The 22,635-nt window shown below is 42.2% G+C and overlaps 1 protein-coding gene across 1 annotated transcript in view; it reads left to right on the forward strand.

Moving 5' to 3' along the window:
* Positions 1-22,635, forward strand: part of LOC119427190 (cyclic nucleotide-gated cation channel beta-1) — a 174,665-nt gene that overhangs the window by 48,214 nt on the left and 103,816 nt on the right. The window contains exons 13-14 of the mRNA XM_037694773.1: positions 7,801-7,913; positions 14,365-14,462. Coding sequence (XP_037550701.1) covers positions 7,801-7,913; positions 14,365-14,462 — 211 coding nt within the window. The remainder of the gene's footprint in view (positions 1-7,800; positions 7,914-14,364; positions 14,463-22,635) is intronic.

The raw sequence follows: 22,635 nt of genomic DNA on the forward strand, positions 1-22,635 counted from the left end.
TCTGGGAGTCCTCCCAGAAATGGAATGCCTAGTTCAAAATCATGAAAATCAGTGGAAATCAACCATCCTAGCATAGTGTTTTTTGGGATCATCACCTCATCCGTGCCTGTGTTACACACAGCAACAGATGTGGTCCTGGAGTCAAGGCTCACTTGGTTCATGGCTTCCACAGACAGTCCCAAGTTGAAAAACGCAGGAGAAGGTTGAAAATATGCCTGTTTATGGCTAATAGCTTGTCCAGCTACGATGTGGATTCGCACCATTAGGTTAATCATCTGAGGTGGTACTGTGGTGGTTTGGTTGTTAGCAACCTGGCAGGCCTCTGGAATGGTCTGCCCAGCCTTAAGGTTTGCTGTGTCTAGCACAGGAGGATCCTTTGTGGCTGGTTTTAGGGACCACAGCACCTTGTTGATGGTGTCCACATGGACACCCAACCTTACTGAAATGTCAGAGCCTATGTAGGTTGCATGTGGTAAGTTTTGGATCACGAGAAACGGGTGAACCAGTTCTCGTTGGTTCCAGTTCAGTTTTAGGTTAATGACTCCTTCAGCGGCCCTGTGATGGACTTGCGACCCGTCCAGGGTGTACCCCGCCCCTCGCACAGTGATTGCTGGACATGGGCACCAGCGACCCCCGTGACCCAAAATGGAATAAGCGGGTAAAGAAAATGGATGGATGGATGGACTCCTTCAGCGGTCATTACCTGTGAACTATTGGGGACTAATGGAAAGCAGAAAGCTTATTTAATTAGTTCTAGATCCACGTGTTTGTGAACCAAAGGTTCATAGAAAGCTCGGTTAATTGCTGATTTATCTGTCCACAGAGACAGAACAGCATCGTTGGTGTGGGATCCTTGGATCTCTACACCTTTAACTACCAGCGGTAGGTAGTGTTTGGTGGACTCTGACTGCTCCAGCTCACAGAGGAGGCTGTCTTGTTGGGTCAGAGTTTGGACCACCGGGTGGGTCTCTTTGGTTTCACATGATGTCAGAGGAATACTCACCGGGCTCGTGTCCTCGGCTGAGGAGTCCTTTGTGCCTTCCGCGGTACCTGCTGTTAGGCAGTCTGTGTTACACTCCGGAGACATTTCTATTGGCAGTGGTTTGCTCACCTTGGCCCACATTGTCTGATCACCATAATCTATAATCGCGTCGAAGCGATTTATAAAATCCTGGCCAACCAGAAATGGGAATGAGTCAACACTAGACACATGTACCGGGTGGTATAGTGTAATTCTGCCAATCTGCATGTGAACCATTGCTATAGCTGTCAGGGTTGTCCTCTTCTCTGAGAGACCCTGCATTTCTATAGCACATTCTGTGAGAGGTATTACCCTGTTAACACTGCTAGCGGCTGTCCTCAGCTCCTCGAACAGTTTAGCTGACATAATTGTTATGTCTGCCCCACCGTCCAGAAGTGCTTCATGTGTGACGACTCCTTCGAGTGTTACTGACAGGTACGCCTTCTTGGCGACCCCCCTTCTGGTAAAGTTACACAGAAACCTCTTAGGTTTTTTCTGACGTTTCTTCACACGTTCAGCCTTGTCTGTGTAATTTTGGTTTGTCTGAACCGTCAGCACAGCAGTAGCTGTTTCTGAGTGTTCAGTTTGCGATGACTCGTCATCGTTTGTGTGTGAGTTCACCCCCCCTTCTTCCCATGAGGGGTTGCTGGAGGCCACAACGACAATGTCTTGGTGAGTTCCACTGACATCTGTGACGTTGTCATTCGCGGCCTCAGCTGTAGTAGCGATTACATCACTACACAGTGCTCCAGGTTGGTTTCCCGTGTCAGTGTGTTTCAAAGTTTCTAACAACCTGCGTAGTTTCTCTGTCTCTTCCGAGCTCAGAGATGTAGGGCCTTGTTTCTGGAACCTTTGTGATTTTTTCGCCTCGGTTCGTTTCGTCCGAGGTGGGGGAGGGTTAGGTACGTCTTTTGGGGGTTCCTTTTCGGACTTCCCCTGATAATATGGGTCACCTTGGTTCCCATATCTTTTCGTCCTACGCACACCCCACTTACGATAATCACGTTCATCCTTTGAAAGAGGAGCTTTTTTGTCCCAGCGTGCACCTTCATGACGCGGTTTGTTAGTTTGAAAAGTCTGCTTTTTCTCGCCTTTCTTAGGAGGAGGAGGCGATGCACGCCGTCCTTCCAGTTCTAGCGAATGGGGTTTAACCTTTACACCAGGAAACACCTCTATGGGCATCTTAACATGAGAACATGCCTCAAACACATTCACAGCACACTGTTTAATCTCATTGATGGATATTTCTTTGAAATTAGCCATCATCTGTACTGACGTCTTAATGTCAGTGTGGAGATTTTTGCTGAAAACAAATTTAAAACACTCTTCTTCCTCCATTCCGGTTTCATTTCTGTAACCAAAATAAGCTTGGAAGATTATTTTGTAATAAACCTTTGGATGTTCATGCTTCCCTTGCGTGACCTTGTCTGCGGCTGGGAAACCACCAGGCCCCGTTTAGGGGTCGTATTCCCTGATCAAAGCTTCACACAGAAGGTTGTAATCCCTTCTCGTGGCATCAGGTTGACGCTCGATGAAGGTGAACACCTCTCTGTCCGAAGTGAGCCTTATCAGACTGATTTTATCCTCAACCGTAGCATTAGGATAACCACTCAGTCTGAAATCTAGGTCATTGAGATACGCCTTTGTACCAGTTGAACCCATTGGGCCAGGTACAAAGCGTTGTACATATTTTGAGAGTTTTTGAAGTTCATCTATTGAAAGAGGAAGTCTCAACGGTCTCTCTTGCCTGCTTGGTAGAGGAGACCTGGTCAGGTCTGTCCCTGCTACTTTAGGTAAGGGTGGAGGTGTGTGTGATGTAAGGAGATTTGGGTCTGGAGCCCAGTGTGTCCCCACATTCTGTCCATGCCTCTCACTATTTTTCCTTTCTGCATGGCAAAGTTGCGTTTTAAGCATGTCTATCTCAGCTCTGCATCCGCTCAGAGCATTTGATGCTTGTTGCAACTGTTGTTGTAGAGCATCGTTGTCTGAACACAACTTGACCTGAGGCTTAGTTCACTACAAAATTTTAACTGATCATAACAAGCAAAGACTTAACTTATGCAACCATAAGTTACAACATATATCTACATTTAAAACACACAAAAAAAAAACACAACTACCTTTAAATCATTAACCTTTAATTTTACCATTAACCATACGATGTAATTATGACAGAAAAAGGAGGATTTACCTGCAGTTACTTTCATACAGATGAACATGTTCTACTTCCTGTTTATCACTGTTGTATTCAGCAGATCATGACGTCAGCCGCAGGGCTTTATCATCTTTTACATTTTTCCAGATTCAGTTTAGGTTTTGGAAATTGAATAAACTGTATTCAACTCTCTAAATCAGGGCTTTTAGGCAAAACTGTTCAGGGGGGCCACAGTTACTGAAAGCCAGCAGCTCAGGGGCAGGACATCCAGTAACTAAAGTCATTACGTGAATAAATCAAGTATTACAACGATCTACCTTTTAAATGTGCTTATGTTGTTGCATTGAATCATAAAAGCAATAAACAGAACCCAAACACAGAACCAGCAAAAAATACAAACTGGATTCCAAAAAAGTTGGGACACTAAACAAATTGCGAATAAAAACTGAATGCAATGATGTGGAGATGGCAAATGTCAATATTTTATTCGTAATATAACATAGATGACAGATCAAAAGTTTAATCTGAGGAAATGTAAAACTTTAAAGGAAAAATATGTTGATTCAAAATTGCACAGTGTCAACAAATCTCAAAAAAGTTGGGACAAGTAGCAATAAGTGGCTGGCAAAAGGAAATTGAGCATATAACGAACAGCTGGAAGACCAATTAACACTAATTAGGTCAACTGACAACATGATTGGGTATAAAAAGTGCTTCTCAGAGTGTCAGTGTCTCTCAGAAGCCAAGATGGTAAGAGGATCACCAATTCCACCATTGTTGCGCAGAAAGATAGTGCAACAATACCAGAATGGTTTTACCCAGCGTAAAATAGCAGAGACTTTTTTAAGTTATCATCATCAACCGTGCATAACATCATCAAAAGATTCAGAGAATCTGGAACAGTCACTGTGCGTAAGCGTCAAGGCCGTAAAACTCTACTGGATGCTCGTGATCTCCGGGCCCTTAAACGTCACTGCACCTCAAACAGGAATGCCACTGTCAAGAAAATAACAGAATAGGCTCAGGAATACTTCCAGAAAGCATTGTCAGCGAACACAATCCACCGTGCCATCCGCCGTTGCCAGCTGAAACTCTACAGTGCAAAGAGGAAGCCATTTCTAAGCAAGCTCTACAAGCTCAGACGTTTGCACTGGGCCAGGGGTCATTTAAAATGGAGTGTGGCAAAATGGAAGACTGTTCTGTGGTCAGATGAGTCACGATTTGAAGTTCTTTATGGAACACTGGGACGCCATGTCATCCGGACAAGAGAGGACAAGGATAGCCCAAGTTGTTATCAACGCTCCGTTCAGAAGCCTGCATCACTGATGGTATGGGGTTGCATGAGCGCTTGTGGCATGGGCTGCTTGCATGTCTGGAAAGGCACCATTAATGCAGAGGACTATGTTCAGGTTCTAGAACAACATATGCTCCCATCTAGACGTCATCTATTTCAGGGAAGACCCTGCATTTTTCAACACGATAATACCAGACCACATTCTGCAGCAATCAACATCGTGGCTACGTAGGAGAAGGATCTGGGTACTGAAATGGCCAGCCTGCAGTCCAGATCTTTCACCTAAAGATAACATTTGGCACATCATAAAGAGGAAGGTGCGACAAAGAAGGCCCAAGACAATTGAACAGTTAGAAGCCTGTATTAGACATGAATGGGAGAGCATTCCTATTTCTAAACTTGAGAAACTGGTCTCCTCTGTCCCCAGACATCTGTTGAGTGTTGTAAGAAGAAGGGGGGATGCCACACAGTGGTAAAAATGGACTTGTCCCAACTTTTTTGGGATTTGTTGACGCCATGAAATTTGGAAACAACAGATTTTTCCCTTAAAATGATACATTCTCTCAGTTTAAACTTTTGATCTGTGATTTGTGTTCTATTCTGAATAAAATATTAGATGTTGGCACCTCCACATCATTGCATTCAGTTTTTATTCACATTTTGTTTAGTGTCTCAACTTTTTTGGAATCCGGTTTGTAAAATATAATAATAATAATAATTATTATTATTAAATTATTATTTTTTTTTACTTTATTTTTCAGGGGTTCAGAGTTAAATTTAAGGGGTGCTGCTAAAATCGCCACTGACTGCAGCAACACCCAAATCCCCTAAAAGCTTAATTTAGTTTTTAGGACACTCGAGAGCAGCTGATCAGATGTAACTGGAGGGTTAACGGGGATTTAACAACTCAAAAAGTTGGCGTGGAGAAAGACCACCCATAAATAAATCATTTTTTAAATTAATCCTAAAATGTGTACAGGCAGCCAGTGCAGTATGGCTGAAATAGAGGAAATGTGCCCATGATTTTTTTTGTGCACCAGTTAAAAGACATGCCCCTGTATAACATGCATTACAGTAGTTCAGCTGTGGTGATGAAGGTGTGGATTATTGTCTCAAAGTGCCCTCTAGAAACAAATGGTTTTACTTAGCCAGCTGCTTGACTAAATCACTGCTCTGATTGAATCTGCTCTGAATCACCATCCACCTTGAGCCCAGGCTTGTGTTGGATGTATTGGGCCAACGATCCCCACAAGGGGTCTTAGTGGAACCGCCAAAAAACATAACTTCAGTCTTCTTTTCAGTTAAGTATAAAAAGGTCAGACTTATCAAAGCCTTAAAGTTATCATGATGTTCCAGCACTGGTTTTCAAGAAAATGTCTTATTTTTCTTAAGGAGGACATAAACCTGACAGTTGTTCATGTAGCGATGAAAAGAAATTCCATATTTTGTAAAAAAAAAAAAAAAAATAGACCCAAGTGGGAGTAAAACAGAAGAGGAGGAGCCCTGAAACTGACCCCTGTAGGACCCCTTATGAGAGAGGAGCAGAGAAGGACACATGGTAACCAAGACTGAAGAAAAAAGTTTGCTTGATCAGATAGAACCTGAATCCCTGATGCCTACCACTTCTTTGAGATAATAAAATCTCACGGTCCACCATGTCAAAAACAGCTGCCAAATCTAAAAGCACAAAGTCGCCAGTCAGTGGCTAAAAATGTGCTGTTAAAAACCTTTAAAAAGTGTTCATTCAGTGCTGTGTAGAAATGTAAAACTAGATTGTAAAACATCTAAATTATTTAGCCTTTTCAGGAAAGACATTAATTGGTTGTAAACTATCTTTTTAATGATTTTAGAAAAACTGTAGTTTTTAAATAGGCCTGTAAAATGCAAGAATTGCATTTTTTTTTATTTTTTTTTGCAGAGGTTGGACAGCTGCATGCTTGAATTCAGGGGTCAGAGGATGGAGAGCCATCAACCCTTGTATTGTCTTTTGGGGAAAAATCAGCCACACATTTATGTTTGTTTGTGTTTTTATTTGTTTAATTTATTTACAAGTGCAGTCAATAAATGCAGTTTTTCTCACAAAACTTAGAAAAGCTAAATAAAATTATTATTTAATTTAAATATTTGTAAATTATTTGCAGTATTCTTTTGAATGCTCCCTTAACCTCACAGTGACTTTACTACACAATCATGTTCCTTAAGGGAAAAATCAGCCACAATGAAAAACTTTGTAAATACAACTCTTAATCTCATATTTATTATATCATAAAATAAGAATTCCTCCACATAATGTTTATTTTGTAACTTTACTCCTATACTTTCAATTTTTATGTACGTACTGCTCCACTTTTACATTTGAGAGATGTTGTAAAAGTCACCGAGAGGTGGCTGCAACGTCCTCCTGAAGCAGCTAGACATCTCGCCTCTCATCTTGTCCGACAAAATTGTTTTAGTTTGGATGTAAAGAGCAAAAACACACATGTTGCACAAGTAAATATTAGTGTGAAGAAGCTGATCCACATGTATACAGGCTGCAGAATTGGTGAATGGTTGTTTGTCTCTATGTGTCCCTGTGATGGATTTGCGACCTGTCCTGGGTGTACCCCACCCCTCGCACAGTGATTGCTGGACATGGGCACCGGCGACCCCCGTGACCCAAAATGGAAGAAGCGGGTAAAAGATAATGGATGGATGGATGGATGTCTTGATCTAATTTAACACACTGAGCTGTAGGCTGAAGATAAGATGTAAACCAGCTTATTGCCTCAACTGAAATATTAAATCTCACAGGTTTGTGGGACATCAAGAACAGCTTTAAATAAAACAAGGGAAATAAAAACAAAGGTAGAACAAAGGTAGCAGGTAGGTGAACAGACTGACAAAGGATGAGGGACAGACCATATGCAGTCACATGACCAATCAAAACAGTAATGAGTCACACAGCAGAAAAAGAAAAGTAAAATAACAGACTTACAAATTCTATAGAAACTAAAACAGAAGTATTTAAAACTCTGCTCCACATGAAAGTGCACCATGAGGACGTGAGAATTTCCTGTTAATAGTAATGCAAGAAAGCAACAAACTTCAACCTTTTACATAAATCTATACTTCATTTGCTCATTCATTTTCACTTTATCGTTCTACCCCTGTTAGATGTAAATAACACAGCTTTTATGGGTTCTGTAGACAAATGTCTGGGAAAAATCATCCACTTGTTGAAGTACTTATTATTCAAATGTCTCTGGGTTTGAGGGATCCCCTCAGTGATTGAGCTCACATTTATTTAAACAGCGCACGGCGTACAATCAACTGCTGTGCTTTTCTATGTAGTGAGCATCGTTCAGAAGAAGCTGGACCTTGTACTCGAGGATGTGGAGGAGGAGGAGGCCAAGATGAAAGTGAAAGGGCAAAGCAAAGAACCCCAGAAGCACTCCACAAAGAAGGTGAGCATGTTTTTTCAGTGACCACCTACCAGTCTTCACTATCTATAAAAAAGATCAATATGATGTGAAAGTAGATAAAATTATGAAAAAAATAATAAACACATCAAAGAAATCTGTAGATAAACTAAAAGAAGATTTAACAAAACAAAATTGGAAGGGTGTATATGTTGATGATGTAAACAAAGCATATGATGTATTTATGAATATTTTAGGAGTTTTATATGAAAAAAATTGTGTACAAGAAAATTACACAAAGAAACGTGTTGATGACAAACCGTGGATGACCAAAGGGTTAAGAAATGCTTGTAAAAAAAAAAAGAACTACTTATACTCAAACTTTCTGAAATTAAGAACAAACGAAGCAGAACAGAGATATAAAAATTATAAAAATAAATTGGTAGGGATTATAAGAAAGCATAAAAAGAAATATTACAGTGAATTATTAGACCAAAGTAATGGTAATATGAGGGCAACATGGCAAATAATGAACAGTGTTCTGAATAATCATAAAACAAAATCGAGCATTCCACAATATTTTGTAAAAGATGACAAAGACATTTATGACCAAAATGAAATCGCTAATGGATTCAATGAACATTTTGTGAATATTGGCCCAAGTCTGGCAGCAAAAATCCCAAATATAGATAAAAATGTAAACCATACGGTTACGGATTACACAAACTGTTTTTTTCTTGGGGGAACTGATAAAGAAGAAATTATGACTATCGTAAAACATCTTGCAGATAAAAAATCAAAAGACTGGATGGACATGGATATGATGCTGGTAAAGAATATTATGAGTTATGTTATTAAGCCATTTACATATATATGCAATTTATCATTTTCAACAGGGGTATTTCCAAATAACATGAAAATTGCCAAGGTAATACCATTATATAAGAGTGGAGAGAAACATGTGTTTAATAATTACAGGCCAATATCGTTGTTGCCACAGTTTTCGAAGATTTTAGAGAAATTATTTGTCACTAGATTAGATGAATTTATCAATAAGCAAAATATATTAAGTAATAGTCAATATGGGTTTAGACCTAAAAATTCTACGTCAATGGCACTCATGGATTTAATGGAACAGATAACGACTGCTGTGGATCAAAAAAAATATTGTATTAGTATTTATGTTGATCTAAAGAAAGCATTTGATACTATTGATCACAATATTCTTCTCAAAAAACTAAATAAATATGGAATTAGAGGGCATGCATTGCAGTGGGTATCTAGTTATCTAGAAAAAAGGAAACAATTTGTTCAAATAAATGATGTAAAATCTGAATTCTGTAATATTACATGTGGAGTGCCTCAAGGCTCTATACTTGGACCTAAGCTATTTATTTTATATGTGAATGACCTGGTAAATGTGACTGGATTTTTTAAATGTATTTTGTTTGCAGATGATACTACTTTTCTTTGTGTGGGTGAAAATGTTGTGCAAATGCTGAAGATGGCACAAACAGAATTTGTGAAAATACAAAATTGGTTTAAACTAAACAAATTATCTTTAAATGTTGAGAAAACAAATTATATGATTTTTAGTAATAACAAGAAAGTGCTTGATACTCCATTTAGAGTCGATGGAATTGAAATTAATAGAGTCAATGAGGTGACATTTCTGGGTGTCATCATTGATGAAAAACTAACATGGAGATCACACGTAAAAAACTTAAGAACTAAAATAGCTAAATCGATTGCAGTAATGTACAAAGTTAGAGAGTTATTCAATGATAAAGCAATGTTTCTATTGTATAATGCCATTATTGTTCCACATTTAATTTACTGTATTGAAGTCTGGGGTAAAGCATGTAAAACAATTACAAATCCAATTTTTATTTTACAGAAAAGAGCCATAAGAATTATTACCAGAAAAGATTATAACCATCCGTCAAATATATTGTTTCTTCAGCTAAAGTTATTAAAATTTTATGACTTGGTTGATTACAATATCTTACTGTTTATGTATGGGGCCAACAAAAACATACTACCTACTAACATTCAAGGGAAATTTGTTAAAAGAGGAAGTAATTATTATCTTAAGGGGATGGAGATGTTTGTGAAGCCGTGGTGTCGCACCAGTCTGAAGATGCGATCCACTAGATCTCAGGGTATTAGATTGTGGAATGATCTGGAGGTTGATATTAAAAATGCCAAAACTATGTACATATTCAAGAAGATGATAAAAATTTGTTTTTTTTTTTAATATTAAGTATAATGTGAGTTCATAAAAATAACTCAAATAAATTCATCTTGCTTTTGTATAGTAATTTTGTTTGGAATATATTTTGGGGACAAGGGGCAGATATTATAAGAATTCATTCTTCTTCTGCTGCCTTTCATTTTATTTCGGTGATTGTATATCTTTTTTCTTTTCTTTAAATTGTATTATATTTGTTGTTTGGATGAAATGAAATGAATAAATAAAACATACATACATACATACATGTTTTTTTTTTTGTTTTTTTTTACAGATTTATGGATTTAGTTAAGAAAAATCACATTTTTATAAAAGGATAAAATATTAAAGTGACTAAAACATGTGCATGACATAATTTAACAACCAATGTTTGTCGGTTTACATAACCAGCCAAATCTGACACAACTCAAGTAATAACACTTTGAGCGAAACATGTTGTCAGGTCCTCTGGACGAACAAAAAAAAATTGTATAAACGTTTCGTCTTTCATCCGAAAGATTTCTTCAGTTGAGGTGCTGTACCCCTCCCTGGGCTGCCACCTTACTGTGGTGGAGGGGTTTGAGTGTCCCAATGATCCTAGGAGCAATGCTGTCAGGGGCTTTATGCCCCTAGTAGGGTCACCCATGGCAGACAGGTCCTAGGTGAGGGACCAGACAAAGTGCAGCCCAAACACACCCCTATGATGAAAAACACAAATGGACCTAGTGTTCCCTTGCCCGGACGTGGGTCACCGGGGCCCCACTCTGGAGCCAGGCCTGGAGGTGGGGCACGTGGGTGAGCGCCTGGTGGCCGGGCTTTTACCCATGGAGCTCGGCCGGGCACAGCCCGAAGAGGAGACGTGGGTCCCCCTTCCCATGGGCTCACCACCTGTGGGAGGGGCCAAAGGGGTCGGGTGCAATGTGGGATGGGTGGTGGCCGAGGGCGGGGACCCTGGCGGTCTGATCCTCGGCTACAGAAGCTGGCTATTGGGACGTGGAATGTCACCTCACTGGTGGGGAAGGAGCCTGAGCTGGTGTGTGAGGCTGAGAGGTTCCGGCTAGAAATAGTCGGACTCACCTCTACGCATGGCTCGGGCTCTGGAACCAGTTTCCTTGAGAGGGGCTGGACACTCTTCCACTCTGGAGTTGCCCCTGGTGAGAGGCGCCGAGCAGGCGTGGGCGTACTAATTGCACCCCAACTTGGTGCCTGTGTATTGGGGTTCACCCCGGTGAATGAGAGGGTGGCCTCTCTCCGCCTACGTGTTGGGGGACGGGTTCTGACTGTCGTTTGTGCTTATGCACCAAACGGCAGTTCAGATTATCCACCCTTTCTGGAGTCCTTAGAGGGGGTACTGGAAAGTGCACCTTCTGGGGACTCCCTTGTTCTGCTGGGGGACTTCAATGCTCATGTGGGCAATGACAGTGAGACTTGGAGGGGTGTGGTTGGGAGGAACAGCCCCCCTGATCTGAACCAGAGTGGTGTTCTGTTGTTGGACTTCTGTGCTCGTCATGGATTGTCAATAACGAACACCTTGTTCAAGCATAAGAGTGTCCATATGTGCTCTTGGCACCAGGACACCCTAGGCCGCAGTTCGATGATCGACTTTGTCATCGTCTCATCTGATCTGCGGCCACATGTCTTGGACACTCGGGTGAAGAGAGGGGCGGAGCTGTCAACTGATCACTACCTGGTGGTGAGTTGGCTCCGATGGTGGGGGAGGATGCCGGTCAGACCTGGTAGGCCCAAACGTATTGTGAGGGTTTGCTGGGAACGTCTGGCAGAGTCTCCTGTGAGACGGAGTTTCAACTCCCACCTCCGGGAGAACTTTGAACATGTTCCAAGGGAGGTGGGGGACATTGAGTCTGAGTGGACCATGTTTCGTGCCTCTATTGTCGAGGCGGCTTACCAGAGCTGCGGCCGCAAGGTTGTCGGTGCCTGTCGCGGCGGCAACCCTCGAACCCGATGGTGGACACCGTCGGTGAGGGATGCTGTCAGGCTGAAGAAGGAGTCCTATCGGGCCTTTTTGGCCTGTGGGACCCCGGAAGCAGCTGATGGGTACCGGCAGTCCAAGCGACATGCGGCTCGGGTGGTTGCTGAGGCAAAAACTCGGGCATGGGAGGAGTTCGGAGAGGCCATGGAGAACGACTTCCGCACGGCTTCGAGACGTTTCTGGTCCACCATCCGGCATCTCAGGGGGGGGAAGCGGTATGCCACCAACACTGTTTATAGTGGGAGTGGTGTGCTGCTGACCTCAACTCGGGATGTTGTGGGTCGGTGGGCGGAATACTTTGAAGACCTCCTCAATCCCATCGGCACGTCTTCCACTGAGGAAGCGGAGCCTGGGGACTCTGGGTCGGGCCCTCCAATCTCTGGTGCTGAGGTCACCGAGGTGGTTAAAAAGCTCCTCGGTGGCAGGGCCCCAGGGGTGGATGAGATCCGCCCAGAGTTCCTTAAGGCTCTGGATGTTGTAGGGTTGTGTTGGCTTACGCGACTCTGCAATGTTGCGTGGACATCGGGGGAAGTTCCCCTGGATTGGCAGACCGGGGTGCTGGTCCCCCTATTCAAAAAGGGGGACCGTAGAGTGTGTTCCAACTACAGGGGAATCACGCTCTTAAGCCTCCCTGGTAAGGTCTATTCGGGGGTTCTGGAGAGGAGGGTCCGTCGGATAGTCGAACCTCGGATTCAGGAGGAACAGTGCGGTTTTCGTCCTGGCCGTGGAACACTGAACCAGCTCTACACTCTCAGCAGGGTCCTGGAGGGTGCGTGGGAGTTTGCCCAACCTGTCTACATGTGCTTTGTGGACTTGGAGAAGGCGTTCGACCGCGTCCCTCGGGGGGCCCTGTGGGGGGTACTCTGGGAGTATGGGGTACCAGGCCCTTTGATACGGGCTGTTAGGTCCCTGTATGACCGGTGTCAGAGCCTGGTCCGCATCGCCGGCAGTAAGTCGGGCTTGTTCCCGGTGAGAGTTGGACTCCGCCAAGGTTGCCCTTTGTCACCGATTCTGTTCATAACTTTTATGGACAGAATTTCTAGGCGCAGCCAAGGTGTTGAGGGGATCCGTTTTGGTGGCCTCAGAATTGCGTCTCTGCTTTTTGCAGATGATGTGGTCTTATTGGCTTCATCAGATCGTGATCTACAGCTTTCGCTGGAGCGGTTCGCAGCCGAATGCGATGCGGCCGGGATGAAGATCAGTTCCTCCAAATCCGAGGCCATGGTCTTGAGCCGGAAAAGGGTAGAGTGCCCTCTCTGGGTCAGGGAGGAGGTCCTACCCCAAGTGGAGGAGTTCAAGTATCTTGGGGTCTTGTTCACGAATGAGGGAAAATGGAGCGTGAGATCGATAAGCGGATAGGTGCAGCGTCTGCAGTGAAGCGGGCGCTGTACAGGTCTGTCGTGGTGAAGAGAGAGCTGAGTCAAAAGGCGAAGCTCTCAATTTACCGATCGATCTACGTTCCCACCCTCATCTATGGTCACGAGCTTTGGGTTGTGACCGAAAGAATGAGATCTCGGATACAAGCGGCCGAAATGAGTTTTCTCCGCAGGGTGTCTGGGCTCTCCCTTAGAGACAGGGTGAGAAGCTCGATCATCCGGGAGGGACTCGGAGTAGAGCCGCTGCTTCTCCACATCGAGAGGAGCCAGTTGAGGTGGCTTGGGCATCTGTTTAGGATGCCTTCTGGACGCCTCCCTGGTGAGGTGTTCCGGACACGTCCCACCGGAAGGAGGCCCAGGGGAAGACCCAGGACACGCTGGAGGGACTACGTTTCTCGGCTGGCCTGGGAACGCCTCGGGATTCCCCCAGAAGAGCTGGCCCAAGTGGCTGGGGAGAGGGAAGTCTGGGCCTCCCTACTTAGGCTGCTACCCCCGCGACCCGACCCCGAATAAGCGGAAGAAAATGGATGGATGGATGGATGGATGAGGTGCTGTATTCAGCTCGGTCTTATAAATAGCACCTGCTTGTAGTGGATCAACCAGTTTGCTGCTGACAGCCAAAACCAGTTGCTCACGTGATCACACACGAAGTCTTTCAGATGAAAGACGAAACGTTTCTACAATTTCTTTGTGCGTCCAGAGGACCAGACTTAACGTTTTTAGATTTTTCTACCTGGATTATTGAGCATGCATCAGGAAATATCTTAATATTTCAAAACCACCTAAAATTAACAAAATACAACAAATCATAATTACAATCCTTAGTGTGCAACATAGAAATAAATCAGCACCATCATATGATGTAGAACTGAAGTATCTGTACATCTGTTTGGGTTTCAGACAGAAAACGCCAGGACCCAAGTGGATCAGCTGGGCCCAGTGATGGACAATGTTAAGAAGGAGGCTGAGGAGGTGATCATTGCTCAAATGGAAGCAAGGTCAGCAGCTCATCTTCTCATTTTCTTCTGTTCTTTTATCTCGCATGTGGAATGAGGTCTACAGTTTGCAAAAAATCTCAAAATATGTACAACGTTTTGTACCTGGACAAAAAGGCTCATCTGGAACAAAAGCGTACCTCAGAGAACTGGAGTTCAGATTGAGATCTTATCCTAATGCTATGGTAGAGGATAAGATCAGTCTGATACGGCTCACTTCGGACAGAGAGGTGTTTACCTTCATCGAGCGTCTACCAGATGCAACGAGAAGGGATTACAAACTTCTGTGTGAAGCTCTGATCAAAGAGTATGATTCCTGCACAGGACCAGCTGGATATCCAGCCGCAGAAAAGGTCACGCAGGGTAAAGCTGAACATCCAAAAGTTTATTACAAAAGAATCTTCCAAGCTTATTTTGGTTACAGAAATGAAACCGGAATGGAGGAAGAAGAAAATTTTAAATATGTTTTCAGCAAAAATCTCCACACTGACATACGCATGTCAGTACAAATTATGGCAAATTTCAGAGAAAAATCCATAAATGAGATTAAACAGTGTGCTGTGAATGTGTTTGAGGCACGTTCTCATGATAAGACGCCCATAGAAGTGTTTCCTGGTGTAAAGGTTAAACCCCACTCCCTAGAAATGGAAGGAAGGCGTGCGACGCCACCTCCTCCTAAAACAGGCGAGAAAAGGCAGTATTTTCAGACTAACAAACCGCATAATGAAGGTGCACGCTGGAACAAAAAGGCTCCTCTTTCAGAGGATGAACGTGATTATCGTATATGGGACATGCGTAGGACGCAAGAATATGGGAACCGAGAGGACCCATATTATCAAGGGAAATCCGAAGAGGAACCCCCAAAAGACGTACCTAGCCGCCTCCCACCTCGGACGAAACGTCCCGAGGCGAAAAAATCACAAAAGTTCCAGGAACAAGGCCCTAAACCTCTGAGCTCGGAAGAGACAGAGGAAATGCAAAGGTTTTTAGACACTTTGATACACGCTGAAATGGGAACCCAACCAGGAGCACAATGTAGTGATCTGATCGCTACTAAATCTGAAGGCGCGAATGACAACATTACAGATGTCGGTGAAACACACCAAGACATTGCTGTTGCTGCCTCCAACAACCCCTCATCGGACGAAGGGGGGATAAACTCACACACAAATGATGATGAGTCATCGCAAACTGAAAACTCAGAACCTGACCTTCATGATTTTGAACTAGGCATCCCAGTTCTGGGAGGACTCCCAGATAACCTGGTACCGAGTCAAGAAGCTGGGCCAGTATGTTTCACGAAACCATCACAGGCCATCGCTCTTTTCTCAACCAATGATGTCGACCAAGGACCTCAAACCTATGGTGCTTTGCCCATAGACAGGTCCGACGACTCAGAAAAGGATTCGTTGGAGCTCCCCATGGAGCAAGAACCCTCATCAGTCCCATCACAGATTGAACAGGTGGTCGCTCAAGCCGACACTCTGACATCTGATGAAGAAAGAGACAACACTCGCCAAGTTCTTTTAAAATATGAAAAGTCAATTTCAACTGACCCAGACATCATCCAACTTCAGAAGTTGAATGATCCTGAAATTAACTCGATGATACTGTATCTGACTGACCCAGACAAATACACTCCATCGAAAGTCAAACTGGATTCCAATCCAGACCTAAAAGTCCTCTTTCAGCTGCGCAAACAGTTAAAACTACTCAAGGACAGCCTAACTTTAGCTCATGGAGCGACGTCCTCACCCGTGTTCGCAGTCTCCCATGACCGAAGGGGGGTGACGCCAGTTAGGATAATGCTACCAGACGCGATAACATGATCAAATCTGACATTCAGAGTGAGTGGCGCACCGAAACGTTGTTTCCTAGTTGCTTAATCACTGCTTTTGTCGATGTTGAAACGTTGTTTAACTGGTTGCTTAGTTACTGTTCTTGTTGATGTTGAGACATCGTTTAATTGGTTTTTGGTATTGTTTTCGAACACCCCAGGCAAGAATGAATTTTGTTGTGTAGTAAGTTAGAGACTAAGAAGCCTTTGACCATGCCAACATGCAGTTCATTCACTAAATTGCAATCTTTGCGGAGTCAATGTATATTATTGCTACCTTAAGTACCATAATCTACATTGATCTCACAACGCTTAAGCCGAACCTACTCGAACAATTCTATTCGGGGGGATAGCTAATTCTTTTTGATAAGTCTCGCCATAGACTTCCAAAACATTTATGGGAAAACCAAACACCCAATCTCAAGTCGTTCGTCTAAAAGACAACAGACAATTGCACCAAACTATATTTTACCATGTAAAGCTAACTTAAACCAAGTTAGAAATGGAAAAATAGTTTGGAACACTTTTCTATAGGCATAAACCCCTGTAGTTACCCCTTTTCAGCATTTTCCACCCCTTAACTGGTAGTTGTAGCTGTTCCCAACCATAATAGCTTACACACCAGATGCATATAGTTTAAGGCCTTATGTAAAATCCCCTTCATAAGCCCACCTTAAACCACATAATTGCATGACACATTGAACCAGAACGGCACAGGCTGGACGTCGCTGGAGACAACCTTCGCTGGAGGCGACCTGCAATCCTGACGTTGGTCTCCACTCTTCATCCAGTGGCCGCTTCTTCAGTTCAACCCAAGGGTACCCCTCTGTATGCTGATTAATCAACACTTCCAATCGTTGTGGATTTACCGTTGTGGATTATATGACTTTTTCCAATGGATTACAGACTCTGTTTCCAAGGGGTTAAAGCATTGCTACAATGGAATTATCGAGACGATATGGAATTATAATCAACACAATGGAATACCAAGAACATTGTGGAATTACCTTGACTTTGTTTCCTTGCTGGATTACTTCTGACTTTGGTCTTCCTTGCTGGATTACTTTTGACTTTGGTCTTCCTTGCTGGATTACATCAAGCTCAAGGACATTTGAAGGTCTAAGTTCACGGTTGGAATTCATCCCCATGGACAGGTGATGATTTCCAAAGGGGGGACTGTAGTGAACCTGATCTGACCCTGATCTGACCCAGATGACCTCAAATCTATCAGATGGACAGAGACTGTTATTTCATTGATCTGAATACAGTCTGAGCCATCTGGTGACTTTCTTTCTTGAATTAATCAAGCAGAAAAGACAATTCTCTATAATCATCACTGTTTTACAAATGTTTGATAATCAAATTGTGTTGGTTCACTCAATGTTACAGGTTGAAGAGAACTACTCATTTTTATTTTACATAAACAGTAAGTAATGATTTTTATTCCTCATTCAAAGAAGAAATCAGGTTAATATGCATTTCTTGATTTTTCTGTCTGCAATGTAAGTATGTTAAAGGTCGGTTTTCGGTCAACTAAAATGTTTACCGAGAAAGATGTCATGTTTAAACTTTTGCAGGAGATTATAAGTGTGAGACTCCACGAAGTCTGAAGTCCTACAATAATCTTTCTGTTCGTTACTAAACAATCCTTGATTTTTAATAACATCTTACATCATACACCACACCTCTATTCCTGGTCCATCGACCAATCAAAAGCTCTCAAATGAACCGGAAGTCGACCCATTTAAAATGTGGCAACTTCCCAGTTCATGTTAGAATTGCAGAGAATTCCAGAGAATTCCAGAGGCTGAGGAGATGAAGAACTAGAGAGTTGCTGGAGTTGAAAGATTCTGTTAGAGTCTGAGAAGTTCTGAAGAATGAAAGGAGTTCAGAGTTCTTGGGTGCAAACGCGTTCAGGATGATCCAGAGACGTTTTGGGATTATAATTTCTGTTTGAACACCACGTACGACTCTCTGAGGGTTTGGCAGTTCTCACGGAGACGCTGAAAAGAGTCAGAAAGGAACCTGCTCCGACGCTGATTTCATCATCAACAGGTAGAGGGTTCTATTTTCGACCAAGTGTACCGTGGGCAAGCTGATATCTGATGGAGCGTGCAATTTCTGGTCAAACAGATTAATTCCCTCACATATCTCTCTGTAAGATAAATCTCCATTTCATCTTAAAACTCTCCTCTATCTCATAAAATCAGTACAGATATTTTAGAAATATCTGAAGCAAAGTCCTCAGTCACCGCCGCGTGATTGAAGTTCATTTTCTGTGAAACTTGTCTGTTATTATTTTCATATTTTGCCAAATTAATGTAAATGTTTGATGTTAAACTTTGATTCTGAAAATAAATGACCGCATTCATTTTGATGGGTCAAAGATAAATAACGTCTCTCGTTACATTTCTGTTAAATTCAATGCACGACATTTACACAGTCAGAAAGATGAGGAACTCGTGAAAATTGTATGCATATATCTCATATATTGTCATACTACATATTGGTGACCCGTCCGTACGTTTCCACCACATATTGGTGGCCCGTAAAGTCTCATAAATGACTGTGAATTCGTGTAAAATTGATTTTTATACATGTTGGCATGTTGATAAAATAACAGTTTATCAGCTGTGATTGAAACGCAGCCGGAGCTGCACCGCCTGAAGCGAAACGCTGCATGTTTTTAAGCGTGTTGGTCTGTGGAGCTCAGGGAGCTCACAGAAAGCTGAAATAGTGTCATAAGTCTTTATGAAAGCTGAATTTGTACGACTGCTATGTGTAGCTAAGCTTATGAGCTGTGGGAAACGTTGTTTCTGTTTAAAAGTACGGAGGTTCTGCTGAAAGACCCGGTTCTGTGGACCGGCTCGTTTCTGAAAAACTTGGGACGAGTTGTTTGGATAGCTAGAAAGACGTTTTGAGACCGGAGTTGCAGACTCCGGGCAGCTCAGAGTTAATCGTTACAAAGTTTAACAGAAAAAGTGCATTTTGACAGTTTACAAGACGAAAAAGTTGACGAACTCATGTTCACGCTAACCTAACATGCTGGCTAAAACGCTTTCCTGATTGGTTGAATATTGCTGTGTGGAGCGCTCTGATTTGCTGAGAAGGTTGACTGACGTCCCTACGTCATCTCCCCTCACCCCTGCGCTGCTCTGTCATTGGTGATTTCAGTCACGTGACCCGGATGTGATAATTCGTTTTCATAGGGAAATAAAATCTGCTTTTTAAAGCTGAAAAGCGCCTTTAAAGTGATTTTGATACGCTGGCTAAGTGCTTCGAAGCATACTCGCTGAAATTTTGCCACGTTAGAGTTTAAAATTCGTCATTAAATGATGTTTTTAAACAACGCTAGCGATGCTAATTTTAAGCTAACAGCTAACGACTGGATGAATGACGTGTCACGTCACTCCCCCATGTCGGAAATGAGCTTTGCCGTGCTTAAAATCACTAAATAAAGCTGCAATATTGTCCCAAAAACTCATGTTCATGCTAAGAAGTCGTGCTTGTTGAAATTACGCCACGTTTACGCTTAAATTCGTTCAAAAACGTTGATTTTAACCGAGTTTAGCCGAAGCTAACTTTAAGCTAAGCGGCTAACAACAGGATGTCAACCGAACGTCACAGGAAGTCGTCATAGACTCCTGCTGGTAAAAAGCTAAACACTACCCCCTCCTGGAGAAACTTAGATTGCAGTTTCACTTCAGTTTTAGGTAAAGAGTGAAATTAAACGTTCTTTTTATTCCTGTAAGGCATTTTTGAGTTAAAAAACTTCCTCAAAGCTGAATAAATACTGTTATCTTGCATTTTAAAAAGTAAGAGGTATTTATGCAAAGAAGCATTTACCAAAAAGATTTTATTCACTGATAAAACCTAAGAAAGGTACAAAATAAAATTAGAAACTTTTTAAAAGATACGGTTCAAATATTCACAGAGTTGAACAGTTTACTCACTTTGCTTGAAAGATAATACACGTTTAATTACAAAATCACTAAATAAGAGTAAACTTATCAGGAAAAAGAGATTTTTCTGTTTAAGTTGCCACCTAAAAAAATAAATCTTCCTATTTAATTTTAAATAGAAGCCACTGACAGGAGGACAACAGGAATAACAGTTTTTCTGAGGAAGGACCGATTAATCCTGATACATCATCAACTTCTTTTTTCTTTTCACCACTTAGTTCTATGAGTAACTGTTAAAATAGCAAATTTCTGGAACAGAACGGTTAAAAAAACGTTTTAAACTAATGTTGCTGTGAGACTAAAGAAAAAAAATGCCGGTTTATTAAAAATTCAGTGCTTTAGAGTAAAATACACTAAAAAGCGTTTGGTAACTGATATCTGTTGAAAAATAAGCACATAAAAGTAACACTGCCAGAAGAGCATTTACTTAAATATTCATGAATTGGGGTAAAACCTGAGAAAGGTACCCACATTTGAATAAGTTGACTTATAACAGTACTTCTGTGTAAACCCAAAAAGCTAAAATAAGTGTGAAAACTCATTGACTCGAATACAAATATTTACCTGTAAAATATCTGAAGCTTGCAACTGTTTTTAAACAGATAAATTGCTACACAGTGAAAAACATGACAAGTGTGTTAGGGAAAGATTTTGATGCTTATGGGATAAGGGACTGTTTAAAGAACGCGTTGAAGCTTCTGACAGATTCCTTACATCCATATGATAAACAGGCAGAGCGCATGAACCCAAAAGAGTTAGTGGACAATCTGAAGGAGGTTGCAGAAAGTGTGACCTCTACAGAAATTACAATGCCAAACTACGAAAAGCTGGCTAAAATTGCAATTTTGCTGAAAGAATCATTCTATACGGTTGTTCAGAAAGCTGATTACCTTGCAATAAGGTTAAACAGTGAAAAAGAGGTGGTTCAGAGAATTGAAGAACACTTCCTTCAATTTAAAAGTGAACACGAAATCCTCACAAGAAAACATTCTGAACAGATGTTTCAATTACAGCAAAATGCAAATGCAGAAATTGATTCGCTGAATAGCAAAATAGATGTGCTTAACAAAAAGCTGGAAGAACTCAGAATGGATAAACACATATTGCAACAGCTAAAGATGCGTTTAGAAAGTGATTATCATACATCACAGGAACGCTTAAAAACATGTGAAGAAAAACTACGAGCGGCAACAAACAAGATTTCTGACGTGGGGCGAGTTGAAGACCGTGGACAGAGTCCAGGCCACTCACATACACCTCAGAAAGACGTTGTTGCACCTCCTGCTCGTGATCCACCCTCACCTAACGTGGCAGGAACAGACCTGAACAGGTCTCCTCCACAAAACATGCAACAGAGTGCATGGAAACTGTCTCCTTCAATGGATGATTTGCAAAAAATCTCAAAATATGTACAACGTTTTGTACCTGGACAAAAAGGCTCATCTGGAACAAAAGCGTACCTCAGAGAACTGGAGTTCAGATTGAGATCTTATCCTAATGCTATGGTAGAGGATAAGATCAGTCTGATACGGCTCACTTCGGACAGAGAGGTGTTTACCTTCATCGAGCGTCTACCAGATGCAACGAGAAGGGATTACAAACTTCTGTGTGAAGCTCTGATCAAAGAGTATGATTCCTGCACAGGACCAGCTGGATATCCAGCCGCAGAAAAGGTCACGCAGGGTAAAGCTGAACATCCAAAAGTTTATTACAAAAGAATCTTCCAAGCTTATTTTGGTAACAGAAATGAAACCGGAATGGAGGAAGAAGAAAATTTTAAATTTGTTTTCAGCAAAAATCTCCACACTGACATACGCATGTCAGTACTAATTATGGCAAATTACAGAGAAAAATCCATAAATGAGATTAAACAGTGTGCTGTGAATGTGTTTGAGGCACGTTCTCATGATAAGACGCCCATAGAAGTGTTTCCTGGTGTAAAGGTTAAACCCCACTCCCTAGAAATGGAAGGAAGGCGTGCGACGCCACCTCCTCCTAAAACAGGCGAGAAAAGGCAGTATTTTCAGACTAACAAACCGCATAATGAAGGTGCACGCTGGAACAAAAAGGCTCCTCTTTCAGAGGATGAACGTGATTATCGTATATGGGACATGCGTAGGACGCAAGAATATGGGAACCGAGAGGACCCATATTATCAAGGGAAATCCGAAGAGGAACCCCCAAAAGACGTACCTAGCCGCCTCCCACCTCGGACGAAACGTCCCGAGGCGAAAAAATCACAAAAGTTCCAGGAACAAGGCCCTAAACCTCTGAGCTCGGAAGAGACAGAGGAAATGCAAAGGTTTTTAGACACTTTGATACACGCTGAAATGGGAACCCAACCAGGAGCACAATGTAGTGATCTGATCGCTACTAA

Source organism: Nematolebias whitei, chromosome 2 (genome assembly GCF_014905685.2).
Source record: "Nematolebias whitei isolate Nwh7 chromosome 2, NemWhi1, whole genome shotgun sequence".
Taxonomy (NCBI): domain Eukaryota; kingdom Metazoa; phylum Chordata; class Actinopteri; order Cyprinodontiformes; family Rivulidae; genus Nematolebias; species Nematolebias whitei.